Source organism: Halichoeres trimaculatus, unplaced genomic scaffold (genome assembly GCF_033239565.1).
Source record: "Halichoeres trimaculatus isolate MK-OKI-2021-1 unplaced genomic scaffold, fHalTri1.1 fHalTri1_scaffold_19, whole genome shotgun sequence".
NCBI lineage: Eukaryota > Metazoa > Chordata > Actinopteri > Labriformes > Labridae > Halichoeres > Halichoeres trimaculatus.
Genome location: NW_027437197.1, coordinates 355,229 through 373,897, shown reverse-complemented (window position 1 = coordinate 373,897; position 18,669 = coordinate 355,229). Strand labels below are relative to the sequence as shown.

The window sequence follows — 18,669 nt, the reverse complement described above, 5'->3', positions numbered from 1 at the left end:
ATCAGTCTTTACAGGATCCACCTCACACACTCTGTAGGATCAGTGTTTACAGGATCCACCTCACACACTCTGCAGGATCTGTGTTTACAGGATCCACCTCACACACTCTGTAGGATCAGTGTTTACAGGATCCACCTCACACACTCTGCAGGATCTGTGTTTACAGGATCCACCTCACACACTCTGTAGGATCAGTGTTTACAGGATCCACCTCACACACTCTGTAGGATCAGTGTTTACAGGATCCTACAGACCAGAATGATCCAAGTCCACATTCCACCAGAGAGATCCCTGAAACACAGAGAAATGTTACAACTGGCACCAGTTATTTCACCCTGTGTGTGTGTGTGTGTGTGTGTGTGTGTGTGTGTGTGTGTGTGTGTGTGTGTAAGGCTCTGCACGAATCACCCAAGGGCAGCAGCGTCAGAGACAGCGGCTTTGGAGAGAGCTGGTACTCTGAGCGAGAGGAGCTCCCCGGACTGAGAGAGGAAGGAGGAGGAGGAGGAGGAGGAGGAGGAGGAGGAGGAGGAGGACACAGGAGAGACGACTCCTTGGACAGCTTAGACTCCCTGGGCTCCAGACCCCACAGCACCTCATCTGACACCACGCTGAAAGGCAGCAGCGAGGGTAGGAGACGTCTTCACACACACACACACACACACACACACACACACACACACACACACACACACACACACACACACACACACACACACACACACACACACACACACACACACACACACACACACTCTTCCTGTCCTTCTCGGTCTCGTTTCGGTAAATTTGCTCTGACTCGTCGTTTTCTGTCAAACATAGAAACTTTGTTTTGCGTGGCTCAGTTCCCTGCGTTCCTGCTCTGGGTGAAACTGTTTGTGTAGAGGAAGAAAAGCTCGTCCCTTCAGTGAAACACACACTGACGCCCCCTGGTGGTGAGTGTGTGGAGCTGAATATTTATATAAATATAGGAGTTTTAATCTCTGCCTCTGACCAGGGTTCATGTTGGAGCAGAAATCAGACAGAGGGAGCAGGGAGCAGGGAGCAAGGAGCAAGGAGCAAGGAGCAGGGAGGAAGGAGCGAGGAGCAAGTCTGTTTCTCCTTCAGAGCCTCAGTGAGACATTCCTCAGCGTCCACACGGCCGTGCAAACCAGGAGGCCGCCACCCCCTCCCTGCACCCCTCTGTTCCTCCTCCTGAGTCAACACACACACTGACACACACTGACACACACTGACACACACTGACACACACTGACACACACTGACCCACACTGACACACACTGACACACACTGACCCACACTGACACACACTGACACACACTGACACACACTGACCCACACTGACCCACACTGACACACACTGACACACACTGACACACACACTGACACACACACTGACACACACTTACACACACACTGACACACACTGACACACACTGACACACACTGACACACACTGACACACACTGACACACACTGACCCACACTGACACACACTGACACACACTGACACACACACTGACACACACACTGACACACACTTACACACACACTGACACACACTGACACACACTGACACACACTGACACACACTGACACACACACTGACACACACTGACACACACTGACCCACACTGACACACACTGACACACACTGACACACACACTGACACACACTGACACACACTGACACACACTGACACACACTGACACACACTGACCCACACTGACACACACTGACCCACACTGACACACACTGACACACACTGACACACACTGACACACACTTACACACACACTGACACACACTGACACACACTGACACACACACTGACACACACACTGACACACACACTGACACACACTGACACACACTGACACACACCCTTCTTCTGTTCTCTGCTTGTTTTCATGTTTTCGTCTTCCTCTCCTCCTGATTCCTCCTCCTCTCCTCCTGATTCCTCCTCCTCTCCTCCTGATGTCTCCTCCTCTCCTCCTCCGTCTCCTGCTCAGGTTGTTGCAGTGACACCGAGGTGGACGCCGTGTTCAAGATGGCTGAAAACAGGGACACCAGTTACCGCCGGTCGGTATCCATCACGCCAAAGGCCAGCGCTCCGTTTAACCAGTTCCTGCCCACGAAAGACAAACAGTCGGGCTACGTTCCTGCTCCTCTGAGGAAGAAACGAGCCGAACGCAGCGACGACAACCGACGCAGCTGGACCAGCGCCTCCTACTCTGAGGAGGAGGGAGGCCTCACCAGGTACAGCACACACACACACACAGTCACACACACACACACACACACACACACACACACACACACACACACACACACACACACACACACACACACACACACACACACACACAGTCACACACACACACACACACACACACACACACACACACACAGTCACACACACACACAGTCACACACACACACACACACACACAGTCACACACACACACACACACAGTCACACACACACACACACACACTCGCTCAGAGGAAACTCTGTGGCGTGTTTCTGCTCTGAGCTCTCGTCGTCTCCTCACTCTTTCTTCTGTTTGTCCTGGAAACGCTCGCCGGTGTTGTGTTTCGTTCTGCTCCCCGCTGAAACGCTGACCTGGGTGGAGCAGGCCCCCCCCCGACCTGTACGACAGCAGTCAGGTTTCCCAGAGTGCTTTGCCTGCAGCTCCTCTTCAGTGGGCGTATGAGTACGAGAGCGGCAGCGACTCGGACGCTGATAGACCCGACCCGGATCTGGTTCTGGACGACCTGGCCAGCAGGCGCTTCCACAGCCCCTCCCCGGCTCCTCCCACTAACTTTGCGGTGCCTGTCAGTCCCGTGGCGGGGAGGCCAGCCTCAGGAGGCCCAGGAGGCCCCTGGCCCAAGGTCACTATGAGTCCCAGTGTAGTCCCTGCGCAGAGCGTGACCTTCCTCAGGTCAGAGACGTGGCGTGATGTTGGCGTGATGTTGGCGTGATGTTGGCGTGATGTTGGCGTGATGTTGGCGTGATGTGCGGTGTGACTGTGCCTGCCTGATGAGAGCTTGTCAGCCTCAGTTTGCATGGTTCAGGTTAACCATGATCCTGGTCTAACAGAGTCTGAGGTTCTGGTTCTGTTTGGTTCCGTTGGTTTGGCTGGCCTGACTTCCTGTTTGAGTTGGAGCGTAACTTCCTGTTTTGGCTGCGCCTGGTTTTGCTTTGAGCTTGCCTTGGTTTGCTAACGTGGTCTAACGAGGTGTCAGAGATGATGTGTGCCCGCCGTGCTGATCAGCTGCTGAGATTGGCTGTCTCTTTGAGCAGCGGCGGGGAGACGCAGCGTGGCTCTGTGAGGGTGGAGCACCGCCGCGCCGTGTCCGCAGACAGCCTGTTCAGAGAGATTTACGACGACTCTGAGGACGAGGACAACGAGGAGGGCTACGCAGACCCCGTCCAGGACGACCTCTACGCACGCAAGATGGGCGCCAAGCCTCAGAGCGGCGCCGGCCTCTCCCACGACAGGTTCCTGCCCAAGTTCTGGACGCCGGAGGAAGACGACCACGTCCAGAGGATCAGGCTGGGCTCCCAGAGGAGGCCCTGGTACAGGAAGATGCAAGGCTTCAGGTGTGTGAGGGACCAGGTCCAGGTCGATCTGGACTGAGCCCAGACACACACACACCTGCACCTCACACACGCCAACACAGTCCAGAATAACCCCACCCCCACGTCCTCCACCTCCTCCCCACCTCCTCTCCATCCCCCACCTCCTCCCCACCTCCTCCCACCTCCTCCCTGCTTCCCCCCTGAACTTTCTGATGTAGTAAAATCTGCTGCTGGACTCTCTGTGGTTTCTGTCTGCTGTCCCCCACTGACCCTCCTCCTCTCTGCCTCCTCCTCTCTGCCTCCCCCTCTCTTTGCCTCCCTCCTCCTCTCTGCCTCCCCCTCCTCCTCTCTGCCTCCCCCTCCTCCTCTCTGCCTCCCCCTCTCTGCCTCCTCCTCTCCTGCTGTAGCTCTAAGAAGTCGGGCTCTTCGTCAGATGACTCAGACTGTGACGTCAGTCCGTGGCTCTCCTCGGGCCCCTCCCCACGCGGCTCCTCACCCTCTCACCCCCACACACGCGGGGCCTGGGCTCACTCCCCCCCGGTGGTGGGGCAAAGGTCGATCCAGCTGCATGAGTGTGACCATGAGGAGACGTGTTAGAGTTTAGCAGCTTCTTTAAGGTGCTGAGAGGAGGTGCTGAGAGGAGGTGCTGAGTGGAGGTGCTGAGAGGAGGTGCTGAGGCTGTAGCAGCTTCACTGACCTTTGACCTCCAGAGACTCTGTCCGTCTCAGCTATAGTTCCTAACTCTCAGAGATATGAAGCTGTAGATTCAGATTAATATTACACTCTAATCTGAGCTGTGTAAATCAGATTATTAATCTAATCTGACTCATATGGATCAGATTATTGTTAATCTGACTCATATGGATCAGATTATTGATAATCTGACTCGTGTGGATCAGATTATTGATAATCTGACTCATATGGATCAGATTATTGTTAATCTGACTCGTATGGATCAGATTATTAATCTAATCTGACTCGTATGGATCAGATTATTGATAATCTGACCCGTGTGGATCATCTCTGAGCCTGTGGCTGCTTTAGTCCTCCTCCCTCTCGTCTTTTCTTGTCTTGCTCTCTGACCGTCGCCCTGCACGCTCTCATCACCTCTCTGTCCTTTCTCTCCTTCACTCTGCAGTCCTCACATCCAAGCACACTCCCCCCCACAGCTCCCCCAGATACAGCCCCCCCTGTTACAGCCCCCCCCTCTGGTCTTCCCCCCCGTGGACCCCACCTCGGGGCCCAAACTGGTCAAATGTGAGCGGTGGCCCCTGCTGGGGCGCAGAGACCCCAGAGAGCCCCCCGACCCCGTAGACTATGACAGCATAGTCCCAGATCTGGAGAACGATGACATGTTTGCCAGGCGGACTCTGGCCTTCCAGTCTAGCACAGACCTGGTCCTGATGAAGACCCAGCTGTCAGCTCGCAGGGCCCTCTACACGTCTGAGCCGCAGCTCAACATCATCACGCAGCGCCACACCAACGCCAGCACGGAGGACAGCGACTTCCCCGACATCGAGCAGGACGACGTGGTGTACCGCAGAGAGAAGAGCCAGCAGGCCCAGGAGCAGCGCCCCCTGTCGGGAGGCCCCGACAACTTCAGCCCCATGCCCATCCCAGAGCCATGGGCGCTGCCGCCTGACCTGAAGGCCCGCCTCCTGTGCCCGCCGTGTCCCCTGACCAAGGACGCCGCAGGAAGCAAACAGGTGGAGAAGGAGGCGCGTCCTAAAACAGACGACATGCTGATCAGGAAGTTCGGGCTGTGTTTGGATCAGAGCTCACACAGAGGCCCAGCAGCCAATCAGACGGCTCCCTCAGTGCCGCCCTCCTGCAGCGAGGGCGACCTGCAGAAGATGAGGTCCATCAGGGAGGCCAGCAGGCTCCGGTTCAAGAAGAAGCTCCTGCTGGAGAGGCTGGCTGCTCTCAGGTCCTAAGACCAGATCCTCTGAGTCCTCACTGCACGCTGCAGGGTGAGGAGGAGGAGGAGGAGGAGGAGGAGGAGGAGGAGGAGGAGCAGGAGCAGGAGCAGGAGGAGGTGTTGTAGTGTTGGTAGTCTGACTCAGTGGTGAAACGCTTCAGTCTGAAGGTCAAACGCTCTCTGATGCATGTTGATCCATCCTGTGAGGGGCAGCTCTGCAGACACTGACTCTCTCTCATTAATAAATAATAATAAAAACAAACCTCCTCCCAAACCAAACCTGAAGGATCAGGAAGAGTCAGACTGGAATTAAATCCTGTGTGAAGAAATGTGCCGTTAAACTCATCATAGAGTCAGTGTGTGTGATTTTCCTGCAGCAGCTGTGACGTGCAAACGCTGCTGCTTCTTATTTACAGCGTGATTAAACCAACATGCTCTGCTTCATGTAGATCCGTCTGTCAGACCTGCAGGCCCACACCCTGCTTTGGTCCTGGTCTCTGTCAGACCTGGTTCTCCTGTGAATGGACTGAATGTTTGAGCCTAATAAAGACATGAAGTCTGTGTGACCTGTGATTGGTCAGTCTGACTCGTCCGTTTGTCGACCTCCTCTCAGCGTGTTGTTTTCCTCTGCAGGAGGAACGTCTCACTGAGGTGTGAGGCTCAAAGAGCACACACACACACACACACACACACACACACACACACACACACACACACACACACACACACACACACACACATGTGAGTGTGAAAAGGTTGGAGCCTGAGTCATATCCAAACATAACGTCTGGAGCTGAACAGAAATTCCTCACGGCTCTGAGAGAAGATGGACGCCATGGTTATGCCATGGTTACACCAAACACAGATCTTTACACGCAGCAGACGCACAGAGCGGCCATTCAACCCGGGTCAGCACCACCTGGACTCACTTCAGGTCTCATTTAAAGCCTGTTTCCACTGACATCATGTTAGAGTCTGCAGAAAGACCAACACACAGCCACATACATGTCAGGAAGCTCATACTCCAACCCCACAGCACACACACCTTTAAAGGGTTATTCAGGTGTTTTTAACACGACGCTGTTTCATGACGGGCTCTGAATCTCACCAAGAAAAGTCTCTGACCCCAGAGACGAACACGCAGAGCCTCGGTCTGCCCACAGGTTTGTTCCTGTCACTGACGTGTTCAAACTGTGGTCCTGATGGATTCCTGCAGAGACCTGTTTAAAGAGTGGGATGGATTTACACACAGCCCTCACATCATCAGACTCCACTGATTCACACACACTTCACCTCGTCGAACACAGGATCCACTGATAATAACGGCATCTTTGCTGCCAGCTGAAACCATCTGAAGGAAATAATCACCAACATGTTAACATCACGCAGTAATTTAAAAATATCACAGACTGCTCCTTTAAAACCAGCAGAGCCAACAGCTCTCCTTCAGTTGATCTTATGTTTGACGGTCTGAGGGTCACCAAACGGCCTCCAGCTCAGAGCAGACTCAACCAGACCCTCTGTCAGGGCCGGGTCTGCAGAAACAGTGACTGTGTTGTGTGTGTGGTTCTCTCTGGTTTCCCAGAATGCCTCAGACGCAGGAGAGTTTCGACAGGTGAGTTGATAGGGGCTCTCAGGAATGTGGCACGTTTGCTTTCACACCTGTCTGAAACCCGCCCCGCTTTGTGCGCTGCTCTCACTCTCTGGCTGCTAAACGCTGACACACAACACTGAGCTCCCACAGCGGCACAGGCCGAGGTCAGGGGGCGGGGCTTCATCACAAAGCGCTGTTGACAAAAAGGGAAGATGAGCACAGAGCAACACACTGGCTCCTCTCCCATTACTGCACAGTCTGTGGCTGATATGACCCAGTTAGTGCCCAGTTAGCTCCCAGTTAGCTCCCAGTTAGCTCCCAATAAGCTCTCAGTTAGCTCCAAGTTAGCTCCCAGTTAGCTCCCAATAAGCTCTCTGATAGCTCCCAATAAGCTCCCAGTTATCTCCCAGTAAGCTCCCAATAAGCTCAGAATAAGCTCTCAGTTAGCTTCCAATAAGCTCCCAATAAGCTCCCAGTTAGCTCCCAGTTAGCTCCCAGTGAGCTCTCTCATAGCTCCAAATAAGCTCCCAGTTAGCTTCCGGTAAGGTCCATGTTAGCACCCACTTAGCCCTCAGTAAGCACTGTGTTAATTCCCATACAGCTCTTTGTTAGCAATCAGTTAGCTTCCAGTTAGCCCCCAATTAGCTCCCAGATCGTTTCTGCTTGGCCCCCTGTTAGCATTCTGTTAGCTCCCAGTAAGGTCCATGTTAGCTCCCAGTTAGCCTCCAGTTAGCTCTCCATAAGCTCCCACTTAGCTCCCTGATGGCTCCTGCTTAGCCCCCTATAAGCATTCTATTAGCTCCCATTTAGCATACTGTTAGCATTCTGTTAGCATTCAGTTAGCTCATAGTTAGCACTCTATTATCTTCCCGTTAGCAATATGTTAGCTCCAAATTAGCTACCAGTTAGCACTCTGTCATCATTAGGTTAGCTCCCAGTTAGCACTCTGTTAGTTCCCTGATAACACTTTGCTAGCAATCTGTTAGCTTCGAGTAAGCCCCCTGTTAGCTCCCATTTAGCACACTTTTAGCTTAATTTTAGCTCCCATTTAGCACTCTGTAGGCATCCTTTTAGCTCCCTGTTAGCATTCTGGGAGCTCTCAGTTAGCACTCTGTTATCTTCTTGTTAGCAATATGTTAGCTCCCAGTTAGCACTTTGTTAGCAGTGTGACACAGGTGTCAGTTTGAACAGGTAAGTGACGACAAACACAGAATCTTTTGGAGTCAGGTGTTTAACTGTTGCATGATGGGAAAGCTGGTTTCCATGGGACTAACTGAGCTTCCATCCCCTAACCATGGACTCTGTTTGGAAACTAACTCTTAAAGGGCTAATCCACTGAATTCAGAGCTGCAGGGTAACACGGTGGTTCCTGGTTCCTGTTTGTCCTGGTTTGGTGGGGTGGGGGGGATTGGGGGTGGGAGTGTGGGGGGTGGGGGGTGAAGTTGGTGCATGCTCAGAGAGGACACGTTGGGTCTGACTCCTCTGGGATCAAACTCCTGCAGAGATGAAAACTAACGGCGCTCAGTGTCTGAAGCTGCTCTCTCTGTCCACAGGAGTAAATCCACCAGTGACATCCTCGCAGACCCCGTGGTCAGCCGGCAGACCCGCTACGAGGAGCTGCAGAGGTACCGGGAGCAGATAAAGGAGAGCGACGACCAGTGGCAGGATGTGAGTACTGCACCCAAACATGAGGAGTTCAGTTTGTGAACAGAGGAGGAGCTGCTCCTGGTCTGTAGACCCTGGGGACGGTCTGATGGTAGAGCTGAGATGAAGTTCAGACAGATGCAGGACACAGAGTACAGCAGAGAAACAGGAAGTGACATCGACCAGAGGACCTGAGTTATTTCTGGACGATAATTCAGGTCACGGCCCAGATCCAGAGAAAACTGGTCCATGAAAAGCTGAGCTTTGTGTCAGAGAGTCACAGAACAACAGAGGTTACAAACACAAGTCCGACTCTGTGAGGAGTCTGAAGGTGTCAGGACAAAGGGACAGGGTCTCTAAGCAGGATCTGGGTCACTCAGTCCGGATCCACAGGGGAGGAGAGCCAGGAGGAGCCTGAAGCTCACAAATAGAAACTCCTTCAGAAGGAGACGTTTCCTCCCAGCAGCTGCTCCGTTAGCCTCGCACAGAGCGCTCAGATTTTATCCTAACACCGGACTCATGCTCTGACCTCTGCTGCAGGACCTGAGCAAGTGGAAGACCCGCCGCCGCAGCGTGAACTCCGACATCGTGAAGAAGAAGGAGGAGAGGGAGAAGATCGAGCAGATCACCTACAGCAGCAGGAGGTCCAAGACCTTCAAGGAGATGCAGGAGGAGAGGTGAGAGACCACACCTGGTCAGAGGCTTTTCTAGACCCTGTCCTCAGACTCAGACTGAATCCTCCCTCTGTTACTCCTCTGAGCCCTCGGAGGGAGATCAGCTCCTCAGCTCCTCAGCTCTGAAGGTAAAGGAGGCGCAGCTTTGTGTGTTTGTGAACGTATGAGCCAGGAGTTACTGTCTGTGAGGGTGAAAGTGTTCATCATGGATACATCCAGCACCTCCCTGCTCCTCCCTACACCTCCCTACACCTCCCTGCACCTCTCTCCACCTCCCTCCATCCTCCTCTGTTCCCCCTAAACTCTTCTTTCCCGCATCACTCTCCATCCTTTCATCTCCATAAACTCTTTTCTTTTTAACTGTTTCCTAGATTACTCCCTCACTCCTCCCCCTTTCCTCCCCCTTGTCTCCTCCTTTCCTCCCCCTGTCTCACCCTCTTCCTCCCCCTTGTCTCCTCCTTTCCTCCCCCTTGTCTCCTCCTTTCCTCCCCCTGTCTCACCCTCTTTCTCCCTCTGCCTCAGGGAGACCAAAGGGAGCGTGGGCAGTCGTTTCCGGTCTCTGTCTTACCTGGACGACGACGAGGACGTGTTTGAGAAGCCGGTCTCGTCTCCTCGCACTCGAACACTTCCTGCTCGGAGCTTCACCATCGACGCTCCTCGCTCCTCCTCCTCCTCCACGCCGTATCAGAGGGAGGAGGAACCTCCCGCTGCGTCTCCGGCTCCAGGCAGGGCGGCTTCACCTCCAGCCTCAGAGGAGGAGGACACAGTGGACCGTCCTGCAGGCAGAGCCTCCTCCAGGGTCGGTCCCAGCATCACTCCCAGGTCCCAGCCTGCAGCAGCTGACCCCGATCAGGAGAGTCCAGAGTCCAGACCCGTCAGAACCAACGACCCGTTCTCCCTGCCTCAGGCGCCTGCTCCCAGGCGCTCTTTGTTGGCCCCACAACCCGCAGTGGAGGCCCCGTCCTCTGGTTCTCTGTCCAAACAACAGCCACAGACCGGCTCAATGGAGTCCAAACCTCCTGGGACGTCTCGGGTTTCTGCCTCCCTCCCCAGGAGCTACCAGAGATCGGATGGCGCTCGCATAACCTCAGTCGTCACGCCAAGGCCGTTTGGGTCCCAGTCGTCCCGCATCGCCTCTCTGCCCCGAGCGTCCACAGTGAGTACGGCTGACTTTAGACTCCTTACAGACCAGCAGAGTCCCAGACCAGGACTGAGGGGTAGATATGTGAGCAGAGGACTGAGGAGGGGGGTACAGGTGGAGTCCTGTTTGTTTTCAGGACTCAGTCTATCCCCAGAGTCTGATCTGATTTCTCTCTGAATGAAGCACGAGGTGAGGCAGACAGAGAGCTGATATTATTACCTGTATAAACGTGTTTATACCTGAGTAACCTGTAGTTCCACCCTGTGTTGGTCCACTTGGTGAAGTCCAGCTCACTCTGACTCACTCTGACTCACTTTGACTCACTCTGACTCACTTTGACTCACTTTGACTCACTCTGACTCACTCTGACTCACTCTGACTCACTTTGACTCACTCTGACTCACTTTGACTCACTCTGACTCACTTTGACTCACTCTGACTCACTCTGACTCACTTTGACTCACACTGACTCACTCTGACTCACTCTGACTCACTCTGACTCACTCTGACTCACTCTGACTCACTTTGACTCACTCTGACTCACTTTGACTCACTCTGACTCACTTTGACTCACTCTGACTCACTCTGACTCACTTTGACTCACACTGACTCACTCTGACTCACACTGACTCACACTGACTCACTCTGACTCACTCTGACTCACTCTGACTCACTCTGACTCACTTTGACTCACTCTGACTCACTTTGACTCACTTTGACTCTCGTCCTCAGACGGATGAACCTCCAAAGCGTGTAAACGGGGACGTCGAAGTCTCCAAGAAGTCTTCGGTCCCGAGCCGCTACCAGCAGTTCATGACCTCTGAGGACGAGGCCCAGTCCCAGTCCAGCTCCGCCCACAGCAGCGAGGACGAGGAGGAGGAGGAGGAGAACCAGACGGCCCCAAAGAGGATCGTGTCCACTCAGAGTGTCTCACCTGTCCCACCCCCACTCAGGAGCCAGCTCCCCGTCAGTCCTGCTGCAGCTAAAGCAGCCAGCACGGTACACACACACACACACACACACACACACACACACACACACACACACACACACACACACACACACACACACACACAGAGCAGCCTGTGACCCGTTTCCTGTGCTTTCCGTCTCAGGAGGACTTCTGTGAGATGCGGATCAGCCTGAACCAGAAGCCCAACAGCAGCAGAGACTTCGGCTTCCAGGCGACCTGGGACTCCACAGGAGCTCGAGTCACGTCCATCCAGCCAGGTAACACAGAGCCCAACCCCCAGACCCACAGAGTCTGGATCCTCACTGAGGCCAAACTGGAAACCTGGAGCTAAAACACAGAGACCCAGAACCCCGAGGAGGGGATCACACAGGCTCCAGGTCCCCCTGGGAGACCAGGACAGACCCAGACCTACATTTATTATACGTACAGGATCAAACCCAGAGCTCAGTCCGTCCTCTGCAGGCTCAGAGTCCACTGCAGTGCCAGACTTATGTAGGCCAGTCTGTATGTGGGTCACATCGTCAGGGTCTGAGCCTTTGGTTCTGTTCTCAGCTTCACTGAGACTCATCCAGAGACGGATCAGACCAAAACCCCACACCCTGAGACTGGGTATGAACACATGAATCATCCATTCATCTGTGTTCAACCTCAGACCTCTGAGTCCAGGATCTGGTCCCAGTCCACAGATTTATCCGTCTCTTTAATCATTAATTAAATATTTATTTATTGATTGATTGATTCCTGAGTGTCTGAGCACAAACACACTTTAATCCGTGTTTCTGTTCCTGCTCCTGAGACCTCGGTTAAAGATGCTCCCTCGTCTCCTGCAGGCAGCCCGGCTGAGATGTGCCAGCTCCAGGCGGGCGACGAGGTGCTGGCGGTGAACCACCAGCAGGTGGCAGACATGAGCTACACCGACTGGAAGAGCTGCCTGGAGGAGGCGCTGCAGGAGGGCAGCCTGGTGATGGACATACGGAGACACGGCAAGAACAGTGAGTCTCCTCAGTGTGTGTGTGTGTGTGTGTGTGTGTGTGTGTGTGTGTGTGTGTGTGTGTGTGTGTGTGTGTGTGTGTGTGTGTGTGTGTGTTCCCACACTGAGAGCCTGTCCCTCCGTCGTCTCTAACCAGTTGTGACACTTTGAATTGTGGGTAAACTGTGGTGAAACCCCCTGAGTGGTCTCTGACAGCTGGAGGACCTGGAGGACCTGGAGCTGGTCTCTGCTCTGATGGGGGGACTCTGGACCTGAGTGGGTTTCTGGTTCCTCCTGATTCTCTCAGTGTTTTTTGTTTTCCATCTTGTGGGCCTGGTGGGCGTCTCTCTGCGGGTTTTCCTGGAGGAGAGCTGACCCCGCTCAGGTCCTCGGCCCGGTGTCAGCGTTAGTCTCTGTTCACCTCCCAGAGATTATAATCCAGATAATCCAGCCCAGTAGCTCACTGGAACTAACTCACAGCTCTGGATGGAGTAGCTGTGTGTGTGTGTGTGTGTGTGTGTGTGTGTGTGTGTGTGTGTGTGTGTGTGTGTGTGTGTGTGTGTGTGTGTGTGTGTGTAGCTCTGATAGGTGCATGGCTGGGGAAGGTGTTTCTCTGTCACTCCTGCTGCTCTCTGTAACACACCGTAACACCTGTCACCTGTCCCATCCCTGCTTCTAGCGTCTGTGTGTCTGTAGGTGGCAGGAAGCACTGACACACTGACACACACTAACACACACTGACCCACACTGACACACACTGACACACACTGACACACACTGACACACACTGACACACACTGACACACACTGACACACAGACTGTGTGAGGGAAGGAGACGCAGACAGAGAGAGGGTGGAGGTCTCACTAACACTGATGTAAAAACCTGAGGAGGATAATTAGAGCTTCATCCAACCCTCAGCAAACAGCAGCAACCAGCCTCTAACACAGCTGAGCTCCTCAATATGAGGGGCGGGACCCCTGCTGGGTCAACAGGCAGGGACAGAGGCTTAGGGCGTCTTCTTAAACCAAAATAATAATAACAATAAAAGTAACATGTTTGATCCTTTATTGAGAAAACAAACAGAAATAGTCTTTAAATTAAAAATAAAACCATGAAAAATGAAGATGTTCATTCAGGATTCCTCTTTTCCTTTTGACCCCTGAGCTGTATCAGCGGGGTCACAGGTTGTTCTGGGGTCACAGGTTGTTCTGGGGTCACAGGTTGTTCTGGGGTCACAGGTTGTTCTGGGGTCACAGGTTGTTCTGGGGTCACAGGTTGTTCTGGGGTCACAGTCTGAAACCTTAGTGAAACCCTGCAGTTGAAAATCTCTGAAAATCATTTATCATCCATCATAATCCTCAAAAAAGAAACAGAGACCTGAGGTTTGGATCAGGAATCAGAGACCGAGAGCTGAGCTCTGAGTGAGGACGTCCGCTTCTCTCATACAGTCTCAAACACACACACTCGCTCACACACACACACACACACACACACACACACACACCCTGACAGGTTGAAACACACCTCCTATTCTTTGCCGTTGCATGGTCTGCGTGCAGACTGGGACAGAGATCCTCCTTCCCTGCCCTTTAAAAGCCATAAGACCATCAATCTGACCACTTCGGATCATCCGATACTTCTAGGTTCCCCCGACCACGTGGTCAGCCCCAGCCTGGACCTCACCTCCCGCAGCCCCCCGGAGAAGCCGTCGTCCAAAGAGGCCGCCGTCCACCCGGTCATGGTGAGTGACCCCGAGCGGCTCAGACCTGATCCGGTCTGGACTCTGTGTGTTTCTGTCTTAATGAGCGCTGAGCCCGCTGTGTGTCCCTGCAGGACGCCGCTTCTAACGGGGTGAACGGAGGTTTCCAGGAGGAGCCTGTGACCATGAGGAGCAGAGGTGAGGAGCACACACACAGAAAGGTTAACAGATCGATGCTCAGACTGTCTCTGAATACTGACGCACGCAGCTCAGGGGGACGTCTGCAGACCCCTGACTGACGGAGGGATCCAAAACAAGACCAGGACTGGACCAATGAAGACCTTAAAGACATGAACCTTTAAATCAGATCTGAAGTTCAGGACTCAGGAACTAAACACAGTTTCCTCTGACTCTGTCTCTGTCTCTGACTCTGTCTCTGTCTCCTCTCTCATGTAGAGTCTGAACCCATATCTATGAAAAACTTAAAACGGAGATCAGAGTTTTTTGAACAAGGTAAAAACAGAACCTGAGGACTCTCTGGGTTCTGGTTAGTCCTTAGAGGTCCAGACGGCCTGCGTGTGATTTGCTGGCTGTCTCCTCTGTCCTCTCTGTCTCTCTGAACCCCTCGGATCAATCGGGGACTTTGCATGTTTCTGGTCCCTCAGACCTGGTTTCCTGTTTCTCTGGCTGCTCTGTTTCCTGTCTGCTGCTGGAGCTTTGACCCTTTCACTCCCTCCTCCAGGTGTCTCGGGGTCCCGGGTCAGCGCGCTGGTCTACCTCTGTGGTAAACAGGGTTCAGTGTGCCGTGACCTCCTCTCCCTCTGCTGGTACGGGCGCTGACGTGCTCTCCAGACCAATCAGACGTCAGAGTCTCTGAGACTGAGATAAAACCTGATCCAGCTTCAGCAGGAAGCTCCGATCCTAAAACCAAACTGGACTAGGTCTGACCGGGTCTGGACAGCGTCTCAGTGTACCCCACACAAACACAGATGTGTGCTCCAGGTGTTTGTTGAACAGTTTGCTGTGCATGAAGCCAGCTCGCTGCTGTCCTGGTCTGTCCCTGACCGTCCCCCGTCCTGGTCTGTGTCTGAGTGTCCCCTGTCCTGGACTCTGTCTCTGACCGTCCCCCATCCTGGACTCTGTCTCTGTCCTCTGCATGCCGCTCGGTGTTTTTCTGCTCTGATCTCCTCTCATCAGTCATTGATTCGCTCCAAACGCTGCGACGCCGTCAGGGTAAATGTCAGACGGCGCGGCGTGCTGAATGGAGGGAATCAATCAGAGCTGCCGCTGCAGTTTGACCTTTCTTCGCGGCTCGTCTCAAACATTGACGCCTGCTGCAGTGAGAGATGATGCTTTAAATCCAGATGAAGCCGTAATAATCTGAGCGTCTCTGAGTGCTGACTAACCTCCCTCTGTCTCTGTTCAGGAGGAGCCGAGTCCGTGATGCCTGATGTGAGTATCTGACCCTTTGTCTGGTTAAGTTTGTTTCACAGATTTTATGGAGAGTTTTAATAAACTCAAATAAACTTTAATAAACTCTGATGACAGCTGCTCTCAGACCTTTACCTGCTCAGCATCTCCTCACTGACTGCAGGGGGCGCTTTTACTCCTCCAGAGGATGAGTTCAGTCCGTGTTGGACAGACTGAGCTCTGAGAGGAAAAAGTGATTTAAAGCCTTTAAACTGAGCTGCTGCGTCACCTCCTCCTCCTCCTGCAGATCCCTGTTCCTGCTCTCACCCCCTCCTCCAGTCGATGGTCCTGGGATCCAGAAGAGGAGCGCAGGAGACAGGAGAAATGGCAGAAGGAGCAGGAGCGCCTCCTGCAGGTAGCCCCATGCGTGCTCATGTTGGTTTGTCTGTGTGTGAGGATGAGTATCATTAAATGAGATCAACTCAAAGCTCCTCCTCCCCCCCCTCCTCCTCCTGCTCCTCCTGTTAGCGTGTCCTCCTCTGTGCCACTGCATGCCTGGGATTCATTAGGGAGGATGACCTTTAACCTCTCCCTCTGCTGTCCTTACAGGAGAAGTACAAACGGGACCAGGAGAAGCTGCAGGAGGAGTGGCACAGAGCGCAGGAGGAGATTTCAAAGAGCCGAGCCCAGCAGCAGGTAGGACAGGCAGCCTGAGGGTCCTGGTTCCAGCGTTTAGTCTGAGCCCAGCAGCAGGTAGGACAGGCAGACTGATGGTCCTGGTTCCAGCGTTTAGTCTGAGCCCAGCAGCAGGTAGGACAGGCAGCCTGAGGGTGGTGGTTCCAGCATTTAGTCTGAGCCCAGCAGGTAGGACAGGCAGCCTGAGGGTGGTGGTTCCAGCATTTAGTCTGAGCCCAGCAGCAGGTAGGACAGGCAGCCTGAGGGTCCTGGTTCCAGCATTTAGTCTGAGCCCAGCAGTAGGTAGGACAGGCAGCCTGAGGGTCCTGGTTCCAGCATTTAGTCTGAGCCCAGCAGTAGGTAGGACAGGCAGCCTGAGGGTCCTGGTTCCAGCATTTAGTCTGAGCCCAGCAGCAGGTAGGACAGGCAGACTAAGAGTGGTGGATCCAGCATTTAGTCTGAGCCCAGCAGCAGGTAGGACAGGCAGCCTGAGGGTGGTGGTTCCAGCATTTAGTCTGAGCCCAGCAGCAGGTAGGACAGGCAGCCTGAGGGTGGTGGTTCCAGCATTTAGTTTGAGCCCAGCAGGTAGGACAGACTGAGGGTGGTGGATCCAGCATTTAGTCTGAGCCCAGCAGCAGGTAGGACAGGCAGACTGAAGGTCCTGGATCCAGCATTTAGTCTGAGCCCAGCAGCAGGTAGGACAGGCAGACTGAAGGTCCTGGATCCAGCATTTAGTCTGAGCCCAGCAGCAGGAGCTTTGACTGGAAGAAATAAACCTACAAACCCCTCCTCTCGCTCCTCTCCTCTCCTCTCCTCTCCTCTCCTCTCCTCTCCTCTCCTCTCCTCTCCTCTCCTCTCCTCTCCTCTCACTCCTCTCCTCTCCTCTCCTCTCCTCTCCTCTCCTCCTCTCCTCCTCTCAGCCCAGCGTCCTGGAGGTGAACAGCCTCGGCCCACACTCCCCCTCCAGCCACGCCATCGCTCCTTTGTGGGAAGAGGAAGAGAGGAAGAGAAAGGAGGAGCAGGAGCGCCAAAGGCAGGCTGAGGAGAGGAGGAAGAGGGAGGAGGAGGAACGGGAACTGCAGCTTCTGAGGGAGGAGAGGCAGAGGAGGGAGAGAGAGGCAGAGGAGGAGAGGAAGAGGAGGGAGATGGAGGCTGAGGAGGAGAGGATGAGGAGGGAGATGGAGGCTGAGGAGGAGAGGAAGAGGAGGGAGAGAGAGGCTGAAGAGGAGAGGCAGAGGAGGGGGGAGGAGCTAAGGCAACAGAGGAGAAGAGAGGAGGAACGGGAGGAGGAGCTGAGGCAGCAGAGGAAGAGAGAGGAGGAACGGGAGGAGGAGAGGAGGCAACAGGAGGCTTGGGAGCAGCAGCAGTGGGAGCGCCAGAGGGCCTCTGAGCAGCAGAGGTTAGTCCAGACTGCACCTCCTCATCTGTCACTGCACCTCCTCATTTCACCTCCTCATCTGTCATAACACTAACAACAAAACCTGCTTCAGTGTGTTTACATCAGTCTGTCAGTGTGGGTCATGTGACCAACCTGTGTGTGGGTCATGTGACTAACCTGTGTGTGCATCATGTGACTAACCTGTGTGTGCATCATGTGACTAACCTGCTCTAACCCTGGTCCCTGTCTCACCCTCACCAAAGGTCTTGGGGGTCCCGGGTCTCTGTGCAGTCTGCCCTGTCCTCTGCAGACAGGTTGGTGCAGGTTCCACAGATCATCCTCCTCTTCATCACATGCTTCAGTCCCTCTGTGTGTGTGTGTGTGTGTGTGTGTGTGTGTGTGTGTGTGTGTGTGTGTGTGTGTGTGTGTGTGTGTGTGTGTGTGTGTGTGTGTGTGTGTGTGTGTGTGTGTGTGTGTGTGTGTGTGTGTGTGTTAAAGAGGCGTCCAGCAGAGAGGAGGATTGGATGTGGTGTGTGTGCAGCAGGGAGCGCTCTGATGACGGTCATAACGAGGTGTCTCTGTGGCCTCGTTAGGCCTGATGGTTGCTCTCACTGCTCAGGTCGTTTCACTAACATCAAGTTTTTATGTTTTCAGGACAAAATCCAAGTCCTCCCCCGCGCTGGATGAGGAGGAGAGACCCCAGAGGAGAGGTCAGACTCCTGATTTTCTGTGATTGTTTGATTGGTGATGTAAGGGGAGGGGCTGTGGGAGGACGTGTCAGGGTTTGAGAGTCCGCCTGTGTCTGACTCCGTGTTGGGTTGTGGCTGCACGCGTGTGCTCTGCTGCAGGTGTTCAGGTGCAGCCGGGGGGCATGGCTCACTGGCTGCTGGAGGAGCAGCTGAGGACCCTGAACGACAGGCAGCTCCAGGTGGAGCACGCCGCCTCCGAGCTGGAGCTGGAGAGGAGGAGTATCCTCAACGCCATGAGATACAGAGAGCCAGAGAGA

The 18,669-nt window shown here is 54.0% G+C and overlaps 2 protein-coding genes across 10 annotated transcripts in view; both read left to right on the top strand.

Moving 5' to 3' along the window:
* LOC141807987 (LIM domain only protein 7-like) overlaps window positions 1–18,669 on the top strand; it is a 46,502-nt gene that overhangs the window by 23,481 nt on the left and 4,352 nt on the right. For 5 of the 9 annotated variants that reach the window (XM_074694235.1, XM_074694238.1, XM_074694240.1 and 2 more), the window contains exons 7-24: window positions 393–627; window positions 2,012–2,258; window positions 7,089–7,118; window positions 8,651–8,765; window positions 9,282–9,418; window positions 9,938–10,571; window positions 11,289–11,555; window positions 11,672–11,786; window positions 12,360–12,521; window positions 14,145–14,242; window positions 14,335–14,398; window positions 14,657–14,713; window positions 14,943–14,984; window positions 15,627–15,652; window positions 15,918–16,025; window positions 16,220–16,306; window positions 17,206–17,684; window positions 18,318–18,373. In XM_074694235.1, coding sequence (XP_074550336.1) covers window positions 393–627; window positions 2,012–2,258; window positions 7,089–7,118; window positions 8,651–8,765; window positions 9,282–9,418; window positions 9,938–10,571; window positions 11,289–11,555; window positions 11,672–11,786; window positions 12,360–12,521; window positions 14,145–14,242; window positions 14,335–14,398; window positions 14,657–14,713; window positions 14,943–14,984; window positions 15,627–15,652; window positions 15,918–16,025; window positions 16,220–16,306; window positions 17,206–17,684; window positions 18,318–18,373 — 2,959 coding nt within the window. The remainder of the gene's footprint in view (window positions 1–392; window positions 628–2,011; window positions 2,259–7,088; window positions 7,119–8,650; window positions 8,766–9,281; window positions 9,419–9,937; window positions 10,572–11,288; window positions 11,556–11,671; window positions 11,787–12,359; window positions 12,522–14,144; window positions 14,243–14,334; window positions 14,399–14,656; window positions 14,714–14,942; window positions 14,985–15,626; window positions 15,653–15,917; window positions 16,026–16,219; window positions 16,307–17,205; window positions 17,685–18,317; window positions 18,374–18,669) is intronic. The other 4 variants (XM_074694241.1, XM_074694234.1, XM_074694233.1 and 1 more) reach the window with 3 other exon arrangements.
* LOC141807990 (LIM domain only protein 7-like) lies at window positions 4,561–7,077 on the top strand. The gene has a single exon (XM_074694245.1). It carries the CDS (start codon window positions 4,938–4,940, stop codon window positions 5,517–5,519), a length of 582 nt encoding a protein of 193 aa, XP_074550346.1. The 5' UTR covers window positions 4,561–4,937; the 3' UTR covers window positions 5,520–7,077.

Coding starts and splice junctions, on each gene's coding strand:
- LOC141807990 (XM_074694245.1), top strand. CDS start 4,938: ATGTTTGCCAGGCGGACTCTGGCCTTCCAGTCTAGCACAGACCTGGTC.